General features: G+C 51.7%; 1 protein-coding gene across 3 annotated transcripts; it reads left to right on the forward strand.

Annotated features, from left to right (window-relative positions):
* Positions 1-8,995: 8,995 nt before the first annotated feature.
* On the forward strand, positions 8,996-11,787 carry COQ10A (coenzyme Q10A; the record flags this gene model as incomplete). 3 transcript variants are annotated; one of them, XM_084256309.1, is made up of 5 exons in its annotated part: positions 8,996-9,132; positions 9,644-9,790; positions 10,571-10,802; positions 11,253-11,354; positions 11,620-11,787. In XM_084256309.1, 5 exons carry the CDS (start codon positions 8,996-8,998, stop codon positions 11,785-11,787), a joined length of 786 nt encoding a protein of 261 aa, XP_084112435.1. The 3 variants fall into 3 exon arrangements, with proteins under 3 accessions (XP_084112435.1, XP_084112436.1, XP_084112437.1); XM_084256310.1 differs by having other exon boundaries at positions 10,574-10,802; XM_084256311.1 differs by having other exon boundaries at positions 10,610-10,802.
* Between the last annotated feature and the right edge of the window lie 1,081 nt (positions 11,788-12,868).

Raw genomic sequence — 12,868 nt, forward strand, 5'->3', positions numbered from 1 at the left:
GAGCGCGGCCCCGCCTACCGGGGGGCGGGCGAGCGGGAGTCCGCAGCGCTCCCTGGCGGCCGTCGGGGGGCCCGGTGCCCGGGCGCAGGCGGCCGGGGGCCCGGGGCCCGGCCCTGGGGCCGTGTGTCCCCGGGACCCTCCCCTCGCGCCCCGGCCCCGCGGCTCCCCGGGCGGCGCGCTCCGCCCCCCGCTCCAGCCCGGAGACCCGCGGCTCCGCGACAGGACCCGGCGCGGCCCGGACCTCGGCTCGGCGGCGCCTCTCAGCCGGGCCCGAGCGACTCCCCAGCTCGCGCCCCGCCCGCAGGCCCCGCAGCAGCGAGCTCCGCCCGCCGGCGATCACACCGCAGAACCCCACAGACCTGGGGGTGCTTGGGCGGGGGGAGCTGGGCGTTGCGTGCGGCAGCAGCCCCGCGGGAGGGGAGCGCCCGTCCCCGCTGGCTCGGCCCCGAGCTGGGTCGAGAGGGAACAGCAAAGTGCTCAAACCGCAGAAAGAAATGCCAAGATTCTCCTGCAAAAAACCGCCACAAAAGAGGCGAGGATGACTGGCAGCTGCAGACGCCCAGAGCCCACAGAAAGGGCACGTTCCCCTTCCTCATCCCTCCTGGCCGGGTCCAGGTGGTAGGGCGGCTGCACTTCAAAGGCTCCGGCTTTCTCCTCAGAAAAGGGGGTGGGGTGGGGCGTGCTGCCCCTCTCCATTGTAGAGGCCAGAGAGCAGTCAGTCAGGGAGGAGCTGAGTGGAAGTTATCTCAGCCCAGAGAGGGAAAACCGGGGAAGAAAAAAGTAGGTATTAAAAAAATTGGTACAGGGCCTCCCCGGTGGCGCAGCGGTTGAGCGCTGGGTTGCGAAACTGCCCGCAGCCTCTGCGGCTCTGGTTCGATCCCCGGCTGCTCCCCGGCAACCGGAGGAGGGTCCCGCATGGCGCGCAGACCTCTCCTGCCACCCGCTGCTCCCCTCAGCAGTGTCCTTCGGTCCTTCTGCCTGCTCTGCTCCCTGCTCTGGCTCTGGTGAATTCTCTCACCCTCCCGCGCTTCTGACTGTACCCAGTGCTGTATAAATAAATAAATAAAACAAAACAAGCAAACAAACAAATAAATAAATAAATCTTTAAAAAAAATTGGTACAATTTATGAAAGAGGACTCAGGGTCTGTTCAGAGCTCAGCAACTCAACACAACATGCTTTTGGTTTTTTTTAAAAAAGAATTATTTATTTATGAATACAAGAGCTGGGGTACAGGCCAGAGATTGGGAGGGTGAGAGGATTCACCAGAGACAGAGTGGGGAGCAGAACAGGCAGACTGACTGAAATCCACTGCTGAGGGGAGCAGCGGGGAGACAGGAGAGGTCTGCTGCGCCATGTGGGTATCTCCCTGACTGGCCGGGGATTGAACTCGTGCTGCAGAGGCTGCGGATTGCTTCATAGTGTGGTGCTCAACCCCTTGCACCAGGAGGGAGGCCCAGCACAAACATGTTTTTGAAGAAGGAAACACGTTTAGCACATTGTCCCCCACCCCCGTCAAGATATAAATAGAAAAGCTCTCTTGCTTTCCAATAATCTATGCCCCTCTTTGCCCTCAATATCTTGATTCCCACCAGTTTTCCTGGAAAGAAGAACTACAGAACAAATTACGAGGAATGAATGGGAAATCTATCCCCAGATATCTTTAATAATTTGGGGGCCTCACTGGTGAAGCTATCAGCAGCCTCTGCCTCATGAGTTCCATCCCCAGCCAGCCAGGGAGCTACCCATATGGCGCAGCAGACCTCTCCTGTCTCACCTGCTGCTCCCCTCAGCAGTGTCTTTCAGTCAGTCTGCCTGTTCTGTACCCCACTCTGTCTCTGGTGGATCCTCTCACCTTCCCCCATCTCTGGCTTGTACCCCAGTCCTTGTATGCATAAATAAATAAATCTTTAAAAATTTTTTTTGAGTTTTTATCACATGGAAATTTATTTATTTATGCATACAAGAGCTGTGGTATATGCCAGAGGTGGGGGGGGGGAGGTTTAGTGAATTCACTAGAGACAGAGTGGGGAGCAGAACAGGCAGATCTACTGAAATACACTGTTGAGGGGAGCAGTGGGCAAGACAGGAGAGGTCTGCTGTGCCATGTGGGTCAACTCTGTGGCTGGCCAGGGAATCAAACTCATGCTGCAGTGGCTGGCGACAGCTTGATAGCACTGTCTTTAACCCCCTGAGCCACCAGGGAGGCCCCTAAATTTGCGATATTACTTAAAAGTTACCTCTTGCAGGAAGACTACTTGGGTTTATAGGTTCTTTTCCTTTTGTTAAGTCTCCTTAACACTTGCATATTTAGCCGGGCGTGGTGGCGCGCGCCTGTAGTCCCAGCTACTCGGGAGGCAGAGGCAGGAGGATAGCTTGAGTCCAGGAGTTCTGGGCTGCAGTGCGCTATGCCGATCGGGTGTCCGCACTAAGTTCGGCATCAATATGGTGACCTCCCGGGAGCGGGGGACCACCAGGTTGCCTAAGGAGGGGTGAACCGGCCCAGGTCGGAAACGGAGCAGGTCAAAACTCCCGTGCTGATCAGTAGTGGGATCGCGCCTGTGAATAGCCACTGCACTCCAGCCTGGGCAACATAGCGAGACCCTGACTCCAAAAAAAAAAAAAAAAAAAAAAAAACACTTGCATATTTAGCTTACAGAATCACAAGTCTGGCTTAAATTGCACACATTTGTTGCTTATTTCACCTATTATCTTTGACATACAAGTGTGTTTTGACAGTTCAAAATGGATTTTAGGGCCTCCCCGGTGGCGTAGCAAGTTGAGCGGAGCACTGTGGAGCTATCTGCAGCCTCTGCAGCGCGGGTTTGATTCCCAGCTGGCCAGGGAGACACCCACATGGAGAAGCAGACCTCTCCTGTCTTGCCCGCTGCTCCCCTCAGCAGTGTTTTTGGTCTGTCTGCCTGTTCTGCTCCCTGCTCTGTCTCTGGTGAATTCTCTCACCCTCCTGCACTTCTGGACTGTACCCCAGTTCTTGTATAAATAAATAAATCTTTTTTTAAAAAAAAGGATTTTAACTTGTTAGCCAGGGTTTCTTTTTTTTCCCCCAATGCAGGACTGTACATAGTTTTTGTTTTAATGAAAAGGGATTTTGAGCTCTCTGAAGGCAAAGATACATTAAATTTAATTATTCTTTGTAGTTCTATTGAACAGTACATGGGAACAACCACTTAATATTTGATGATGATGATGATGATGATGCAGCTGAAGAGTAGAAGCTGAAGGGGGCTGCTGATAGGATGGATGTGGGTGCTGGGGCATGTTGACTTGGCTCCTGGGTGTGATGAACCTTCCAGGAAGGGCTAAGCTAGGCAGCCGCCAGAGGATAGGCAGGAGGGACTATGTGGCCTTCATTGCCCAAAATAGCTCTCTGTAACCTGAGGAATTGGAGGCAGGGGTTGAGCTGGGGTCACGTGCCTGGGCCTGATGTAGTAATGGAGGTGAACAAGGGAGGTTGCACGCAGTTTCTCTGGGCAGCTGGAAGGAGGAAAGACTAGAAGAGTTGGGTTTTTTGTGGCTGTTGTTGTTGTTTTTGTTGTTGTTGTTGTTTTAATTATCATTCAGAGCACAGAAAGAGGAGTTCCTAACAGGGAAAAACGGGATATGATATAGGTAACACAGATACTTACAGAGCTCAGGAAGATGCACAGGGTGAGGGAGGAGGAGGCAGGAGATGGTGGAAAGGACCTCTTATGTAGATAGTCCTTCTGGATTGGATAACTGAAATTATATATTTTTTGTTTCTTTTTTTTTAAGATTTATTTATTTATGCATACAAGAACTGGGGTGTCGGCCAGAGGTGTGAGGGGAGGGGATGAGAGGATTCACCAGAGACAGAGTGGGGAGCAGAACAGGCAGATCCACTGAAATACACTGCTGAGGGGAAGAGCAGGTAAGACAGGAGAGGTCTGCTGTGCTATATGGGTCAGCTCCCTGCCTGGGGATTGAGCTCATGTGGCAGTGGCTGGTGATAGCTTGATAGCGCTGAGAATTTAGCCCCTGTGCCACCAGGGAGGCCTGACTTTATATTTGAATAACTCTAGGTAGATGCCTACCTGTCTTTAAGCCTCAGTTTTTGTTATTCTAAATGTTGATTGAGGACTCACCATTATATACAGCCCTATACTAACTGGTTTGGAGAAAGAAACTTATCACTTATGGCGTCTACTTCTGTAGAGCTAATAACTTGGTAAGAAGAACATATGTCTACAATGAAATAACTGAGAATATAGGAAACATTAACATGGTAGTTTGTGTTCAGAATAATGTTGAGGGGTGGATTCAGTCAAGAGGGTCTTCTTAGAAGAGGTATGTTTTGAGTTACTACTTGAAGGAAGTTACTGACGGAGAATAAAAGGGAAATGTTAGAGAATCAGTTTGTTTCAAGTACCAGGAATGAACTAGGAAAAGTTTAAATGAGAATAATTAGCTAATCTAATTAGTAGGGGAACAAATAAATTGGTTTGACAGGCCCATTGTACCTTGGGGATTCTGCAACAGTTAACTCAGTTAAGGCAGAATATTAATGAGGTCACAGTTCAGTTATGTATCCCAGTTAATATCTGTCCATTACCAGCCAGATCCCTCCTCTTTACTCTAAGCAGCTGTCTTGCATGTGTAAGCCCTTAGTCAGAGTATGGTGCTGGACAAGAGAGTGGGGTTGGAAAGAGTAAATCTGTCATTCAAGGTGACATGTATTCTCAGAGTAGCTCAGATTATCTTTTTCCAATAGGAAGGTGACAGTATTCCCTGGTAGTTGCGGTAGGGTGAAAATAACAGGCCCTCCCTGAGGTCCTGAGGGAAAAAGAAGAAATGTTAGCAGAGAAAAAGAAGTGAGATCATGCCTTAATTTGACTTCAAGCTCCCCACAGAGGTGGAAGAAAGGAGACAAAAGGAATAATGAAAAAACATTCATTCTGTTAATAAATGTTTATTGAGCTAGTGTTATTAGTTCAATCTACCTGTGGAGGTAGAATGGTTTTTTGTTTGTTTGTTTGCTTGTTTGTTTAAAAATTTATTTTTATTTATACAAGAACTGGGGTACAGGCCAGATGCGCGGGAGCATGAGAGGATTCACCAGAGACAGAGCGGGGAACAGAACAGGCAGACTGACGAAATACACCGCTGAGGGGAGGAGAGGGCGAGACAGAAGAGGTCTGCTGCGCCATGTGGGTTGTTCCAAGGCTGGCGGGGATCGAACCAGCACTGCAGAGGCCGTGGAGAGCTTCACAGCACGGCGCTCAGCTGCCTGCGCCACCGGGGAGGCCCTTTTTTTTTTTTTTAAAGATTTATTTTTAAATAAGAGCTGAGGTATAGACCAGAGGCACAGGCGGGTGAGAGGATTCACCAGAAACAGAGTGGGGAACAGAACAGGCAGATGGACCAAAATACACTGCTGAGGGGAGCAGTGGGCGAGAGAGAGGAGAGGTCTGCCAAGCCATGCCGGTAATCTCCCTGGCTGGCTAGGAATCGAACCCACGCTGCAGAGGCTGCAGACAGCCTCACAGCACTGCGCTCAACCCGCTGTGCCACCAGGGAGGCCCTAGAACAGTTTTTAAAATGGGTTTGGTGATCACCTAGACCTGGGTTCCATCCTTACCATTAACAGTACAGAATGTCTGTGTATTTATAAAGTCAGGATTAAATTGCCTTTCTTTCTTGGTGTGAGGCGGCCCAATGGGCTATGGTGGAGTTGTTGGAGATTTGGTGGTAGGGGTGGTGTAGTAATATAAATTTTTTAATTTGTGTGTGTGTGTGTACAAGTCGAACATATGATTTCATTTCTCTTAGGTAAAAACCTACGAGTGAAATGATTGGGTCTTTTTTTTTTTTTAAAGGTTTATTTATTTATGCATACAAGAACTGGGGTGTAAGCCAGAGGTGTGGAGGTGGGGGGGTAAGAGGATTCATCAGAGACAGAGTGGGGAGAACAGGCAGATCTACTGAAATACACTGCTGAGAGGAACAGCGGGGGACAGGAGAGGTCTGCTGTGCCACGTTGGTTAGCTCCGTGGCCTGTTTGATAGCGCTGAGACTTAACCCCTGTGCCACCAGGAAAGCCCCAGAACTTCTGGCCTTTTCTAAGACCAGAGCCTGTGTGGCCTGAGATGTCAGCTCCTGTATCTCCCTGTGCTTGTGGAGGGGTTTAGTGATCCCCTGGGTGTCAGGATTTCTTCTGATAGCTCTATGGAATGGTTTGGTCGGGATAAGCTTAATAGATTTGTATGTGGACTCTTCACCAACCCAGGAAGAATTTAGGCCTCTCAGAGCCCCACAGTGACATATAGTTTGCTCCTCAGCAACAGATTGAAGACTTCTAGCAAACTCCAGCTAATTAATATGATGGACAGGCTTGCCATTGGCTGCACCCTTTGGAACTAGACATTGTGGGCACCACCACCACGGTGCACATGAATCTGATATATAACAAAACCTTGTTTGGCCTTGTACCCCAGGCTGCGTGCTTTATCCAGCCAGGTGGAGCGGGGTGCCCAGTGGAGCACTGACACTTGGGTACTGCCCGCAGTGCACCCTGAGAAGAAAGCGCATCACATCAGACTGCTGCTTCCTCCGTAGCTCCTGGAAGTACTGGTAACTGCCTGTTTTGGCTTATGTGATGGAAAGGTTGGGCTCAAGCTTTATATCAATGGTTATCCAGTGGAATATGGCACTGGCATTGACCCAAGATTAATGCCAATCTCAAGGAATGGGGGTATTAGAGGACTGATATCCGCTTCCAGTCCTCCTCTGGGGGCAAGATAATAGATCCAAAAAGCAACAAAATCTTTCATTATTTTATTCCCCCCCCCCACTTCACCCACACAATGCTAATCAAAGATTCCTGAATGTGGAGCATTTGACTAAAGATTTACAAAAACAAGTAGAAAACAAAGGTGGGGCTTGCACAGTAATAGTACAAACATTTTTAAAAAACAACAGCAAAGGGCCTCCCTGGTGGCGCAAGGGATTAAGCTCAGCACTATGAGGCAATCTGCAGCCTCTGCAGCAGAATTCAATCCCCCACTGGCCAGGGAGAAACCCACATGGCGAGGCAGACCTCTCCTGTTTCACCCGCTGCTCCCCTCAGCAGTGTATTTCAGTTGGTCTGCCTGTTCTGTTCCCCACTCTCTCTGTAGTGAGTCCTCTCACACACACCCTGTCCTGTGTCTCTGGTCTGTACCCTAGCTCTTGCATGCATAAATAAATCAATCTTTAAAAAAAAAACAAAAACAGGGCCTCCCCGGTGGCGCAGCGGTTGAGCGCTGGGTTGCGAAGCTGCCCGCAGCCTCTGCAGCGCTGGTTCGATCCCCGGCTGCTCCCCGGCCACCAGAGGAGGGTCCCACATGGCGCGCAGACCTCTCCTGCCGCCCGCTGCTCCCCTCAGCAGTGTACTTCGGTCCGTCTGCCTGCTCTGCTCCCCGCTCTGGCTCTGGTGAATTCTCTCACCCTCCTGCGCTTCTGACTGTACCCAGTGCATGAATAAACAAAACAAACAAATAAATAAATAAACATGCCTCTATAAAAAAATAAAAAAATAAAAAAAAAACAAAACCAGCAGTGTCTCCCTGGTGGTGAAAGGGGTTAAGTCTCAGTGCTATCAAGCTGTCTCCAGCCACTGCAGCAGGAGTTCCACCCCAGCCAGCCAGGGAGATGACCCACATGGCACAGCAGACCTCTCCTGTCTCCCAGCTGCTCCCCTCAGCAGTGTATTTCGTCTGTCTGCCTGTTCTGTTCCCCACTCTGTCTCTGGTGAATCCTCTCACACCCAAACACCCGCATCTCTGAACTGTACCCCTGTTCCTGTATGCACAAGTAAATAAAATAAAATCTTAAAAAAAAAATAAAAACAGCAGGTACCACCATTCCTAGTATGGCCTCCTCCTCTCCTCTGTGGGAGAATTTCAGTGACTCTTGCTCCCTTCTAGTTGTCTCCAGTTGCTGACTTCTCCCTCCTCTCTCCCTTTCATTCTCCCCAAGTTTATCAAGCACATCTTTCCCCCTTCCTTGGCATCATGGCAAGCAGTGTGGTGCTATTTTATTGCCAGGGAGGGATCCTGCCCTGGAGTCTCATCCTTTTTTTTTTTTTTTTTTTTAAGATTTATTTATTTATGCATACAAGAGCAGGGGCACAGGTCAGAGGTGTATGTGTGTGGGGTGGGGGTGGGGGTGGGGGGTGAGAGGATCCACCAGAGACAGAGTGGGGAGCAGAACAGGCGGATTGACTGAAACACTGCTGAGGGGAGCAGCGGGGAGACAGGAGAGGTCTGCTGCGCCCTGTGGGTTGCTCCCTGGCCGGGAATCGAGCTCGAGCTGCAGAGGCTGCGGACAGCTTCTTAGGTTGCGTCTTAACCCTTGCACCACCAGGGAGGCCCTGGAGTCTCATCCCTCTTCAGGTGCGCGCTTTTCAGGACAAAGATGAAGCTCTCCCCTGCCGAGCAAGTCTGGGTCTTCCCACCCCAACTTCTCTCTTCAGATACTAAAAGAGGAAACGGTGGCGTCCTAGCCCAGCGCCTGGAAACTTAATTTCCTCCTCGCAGGTGTGGGGCACAGCCCCGGGCGCCGCGCAGGCCGCCCCGACGAGCCCCGCTCCCGGCGGACACGCGGCGGCGCCGCCCAGGGCCCCGCGGTCGGGAGTCGCGCAGCCTCGGCCGGGCCCCGCCCCCGGGCGGCCGCTGCGCTTCGTAGAAGCCCGGTTCGCCCGGCCGCGGCCCGCGACCTCCCGGGGCCCCGCGCCGGTCCCCGCCGGGGCCGAGACTACATCTCCCGGCAGGCCGCGTGCGCGCGTCCGGCCTCCGCTCCGGGCCGGGCCGGGCGCCGCGTGACGTGGGCGGGAGCCGCGAGCGGCGGCCGCGGCCTCAGTCGGGTCTCCCGGCCGCCGGGCGCGAGCAGGCGAGAGCAGCCCCGCGCCGGCCCGCACTCTCCGGCCAGGAGCAGCCGCCGGGCGGGGCGCCGCGGGAGGGCCCGGCCGGGTCGCGCGCATGGCGTCGGCGGGCGCGCGGCGACTCCCCGGCGGGACGCGCGCGGCGGCCCAGCGCTGCTGCTGCGGCCTCCGGGCCCCGCCGGGCGCGCGCCCCGCCCCGCCCCCGGGCCCTCCGCGACCGCCGCGACCCCTGAGGTGAGCGCGAGGCGCGGCGCTCGGCGCCGGAGGACGGGGTCGCCCCGGACCCCCAGCTCCTCCCCCGAGGGGTTCAGTCCTGGGCGCGGGCGGCATCTGTGGTGCCCTGGGGGCTCCTTAGGGTTCTGGGGAGCGCGCTTGCCAACCGCGCGCGAGGGAGGGGAAGGCCCCGGTGGGCGCCCCGGCAGCCCTGGGCGCGGCGAGGCCTGGGGGGCTGAGAGCCCCTTGGAGGTCCTCAGCAGGAGCGAGGCCTCCAGTCAGAGGCAGCTGGCACTTCGCATGCACCCCGCATTTTTCCATCACCTCCCGCGGCCCTGTCCTCAGTTGCCCTCGACCTTTCGCACTCGTGACTGCTTGGCCGGGGAGCTCAGCGGGCTGCAGCAGGTGCTGGGGGAATCCTGCCCGGGTGCCCTTCCTCTGGGCTGGGCCCCGCATGCGTCCCCTTCACCGGGGAAGAGTTGAACGCGAAGGTGAAGAGTCGTGACGTTTTTTCCATTATGTTTGGCTTTAGGTTTGTGATCTCCAGCAGCCTCCTCTTGCCCCGGGCTGCCCGGGTCTTGGCGGCTGAGGCTGGCTCGCCGCCCAGCCGTTCTTTCATGGGCTTTGCAGCCCCCTTCACCAACAAGCGCAAGGCTTACTCAGAGCGTAGGATTATGGGGTGAGCATTCTTCCCTGCCCTGCATCTCTCCCCACATGCCCTTCTCCACACAAGTAACCATGTCTAGGCTAGAATGGAAGGGTGGCAGTAGTGGGCCAGATTAATCCCGGGGATTGGGTCTGTTTGACTAATCACCAAAAAGCTACCAACTAAGCCAGCTGTATTTGTGAGACGAGGAAATAAAGACTTCCCTTACAAATGAAAAGCAGTCCCTGGACATCCCTCTTCCCATCTCACTGACCCTTTATTCTCCCTTCCCTGCTGGTCTTCCACACATTTCCCTCTTCCTGGTTGCTGTGCATGTGTATTAAGTGAAATGTGACTAGAGTTGGACAGTATCATAAAACAACTGGGTATTATTTCTCTGCTGGCCTTGAGTGTATTCTCAGCACAGATGGTAGCTAGCACTTCCTGCACTTACAGTCAGGCTGCTTAGGTGTTTTACATAGATTTTCTCATTTGATCCTGTCAACAAACCTATGAGTCAGGTACTATTATTACCTGCCATTTACAGATGAGAAAATGAAGCTACAGGTCATTTACCTCGGGTTGTAAGGTCATTGCATGATCACCAGTTTCTGTTCTCCCTAGCTAGTCCTTCATAGGATCAAAATAGTAGATGCAAAAGCATTCTGTAAACTGCAAAAGGTAACAATAACATTATGTGGATTTGATTTGTGCTTCTGCCTTTGGAAAGTCATTCCTCCAGGCTTATTTAGGATCTCTAGTTCCTGAAGGTGCATGGTTAGTGAATAAAGGTATGGTGACACCAACGCCGAGGAGGACTCTGACCCAGCCTTCTGTGATTCCTTTTCCTAGGTACTCAATGCAGGAGATGTTTGAAGTGGTGTCCAATGTACAGGAGTATCGCGAGTTTGTGCCCTGGTGTAAGAAGTCTTTGGTGGTATCCAGCCGCAAAGGTCACCTGAAGGCCCAGTTGGAGGTTGGCTTTCCACCTGTCATGGAACGTTATACCTCTGCTGTTTCCTTGGTCAAACCTCACATGGTCAAGGTGAGGCCTGTCTGGGAGGGATTACTCAGTAAGTCTCTCCTGTCCTCTAGCATTTTTACATTTATCAGCTATTTTCATTTTTTTTTTTTTACAAAGACTTACTTTTATTTATGCATACAAGAACTGGGGTGTAGGCCAGAGATATGCGGGATGGGGGGATAAGAGAATTCACCAGAGATAGAGTGGGAAGCAGAACAGGCAGGTTGTGCTGTGGGTTAGCTCCCTGGCCAGGGATTGAACCCAGGCCACAGTGGCTGGCAATAGCCTGATAGCGTGAGACTTAACCCCTGAGCCACCAGGGAGGCCCTGTTTTTGTTTTTGTAATAATTTTATATCCATGCCAAATACTGCCCACTATTAGAAAGAAAATGGCTCTCAACTTCATAGTCTTCTATGCCAAGTATAGGTTTTATTCCATTGTAGTATGTAACTACCTGACTCCTACTCTAGGCTGTCTGCACTGACGGCAAGCTCTTCAACCACTTAGAGACCATTTGGCGATTCAGGCCTGGTATTCCTGCCTACCCCAGAACTTGTACTGTGGACTTTTCGGTGAGTTGAGGCTAAGTAGCACAGGGCTGCTAGTGGGGGTGGAAGCAGAGCTGAGGTACTCTGCTAGCACTTGGCATTTCCCAAGTCATTGATACTTTCTGCAGGACTGAACTTGTATCAGGCTTGTTCTGTGTTCAGTCTGAAGTTCTGCCTTTGAGGGACCTAAGTAACTAGAGGGGGAGGGGAGACAAGGCATTAAATAATAGTATCCTTGCATCTATCCAACACGTTGCTGAATTTCTAATTGTCTCTTGCCTGTTTCCAGATTTCCTTTGAATTTCGTTCTCTGCTGCACTCCCAGCTGGCCGCCATGTTTTTTGATGAGGTTGTCAAAAAGAATGTTGCTGCCTTTGAGCGCCGGGCAGCCACCAAGTTTGGTCCAGAAACAGCCATCCCCCGTGAACTGATGTTTCATGAGGTGCACCAGACATGAGGCAGAGGATTGCTTCTTAGCCTTTCCTTTAGTGTTCCCCTCACTTATTTATTTCATTTGACTCCTGCTCCTGAGAAGTGTTCATAATAACTGTTCCCAGAAATTGTGCTCTGGGTTGGCTGGAAATGCTGGGGCCAAGAAAAGGCAAAGGGAGGAGTATGGAAATGAGTCATGCCAAGGGAAGGGTCATGAGAGCACCGCCGGATGCCTGATGCCTGCAGCCTTCTCACACCCAATTATAATGAGGACTATGGGTTGCTCTGGGGCCCCATCAAGGTGCCTTAATGTCTAATCAGGGATGGTAACTTTTTAAGGATTGAATAAATTGAGCTTTTTCCTCTGACAGGTACTAATTTTTGCTTGCCTGAGATGCATCACAAGATACCTGAGATTTGCCCCTCAGCTTGAAATCCCGATGACCTCACTTTAAGAATATTCTCTTGCTGCCTGGCTAGTGGAGAGCAAAGGGCCTTTTTTTTTTTTTAAACCCATCAGTGCCAAAGGGGCAAGGAGAAAAGCACTGAACAGAGTTGTACTCTTGGGTTGCACCTTATTCTTCCATTTGGCCTAACTTTTTATAAAATGTCTATAAATTTTGACGGTGGCTTAGTATTGTTTCTCTAGGGAATAATGTAGCAGAGTAGAAGAAAATCATGGCTTCCTTTCCTAGGGGAGCCTCTTGGACACAGTGTCCCTGCTAACTATAGTAGCACATTCTGAAAGCCAGGATCTAGTACCCGCTCCCTTGCCTATTTATAGACTTTTTCAGAAGGTCAGTTGGAGCAGAAATCTCAGGATAAAACAATCTGGTGTCAGATCTTCCATATTACTGATGCCCTTAGAATCACCTCTTACTTGGGGGATTTCTTTGTGGGAGGTGCTCCATGAAATACCAGAGCCCTCTGATGGCTCAGCTCCTGAGCTAGCGGTCCTATCCTTTTTGTCCTTGGTATTAAGTTTGTTCCTTTCACCCAGTGGGCTGGACCAGGTTCCTTGGGTTTGTCACATGAACAGTTGTGAGGCCTCAGCTACAGTCTGAGTGTTCTAAGAACAAAATTAGGAAGAATGGGGAGTAAAGGTC

Source organism: Talpa europaea, assembly GCF_964194135.1.
Source record: "Talpa europaea genome assembly, chromosome: 15".
NCBI classification, from domain to species: domain Eukaryota; kingdom Metazoa; phylum Chordata; class Mammalia; order Eulipotyphla; family Talpidae; genus Talpa; species Talpa europaea.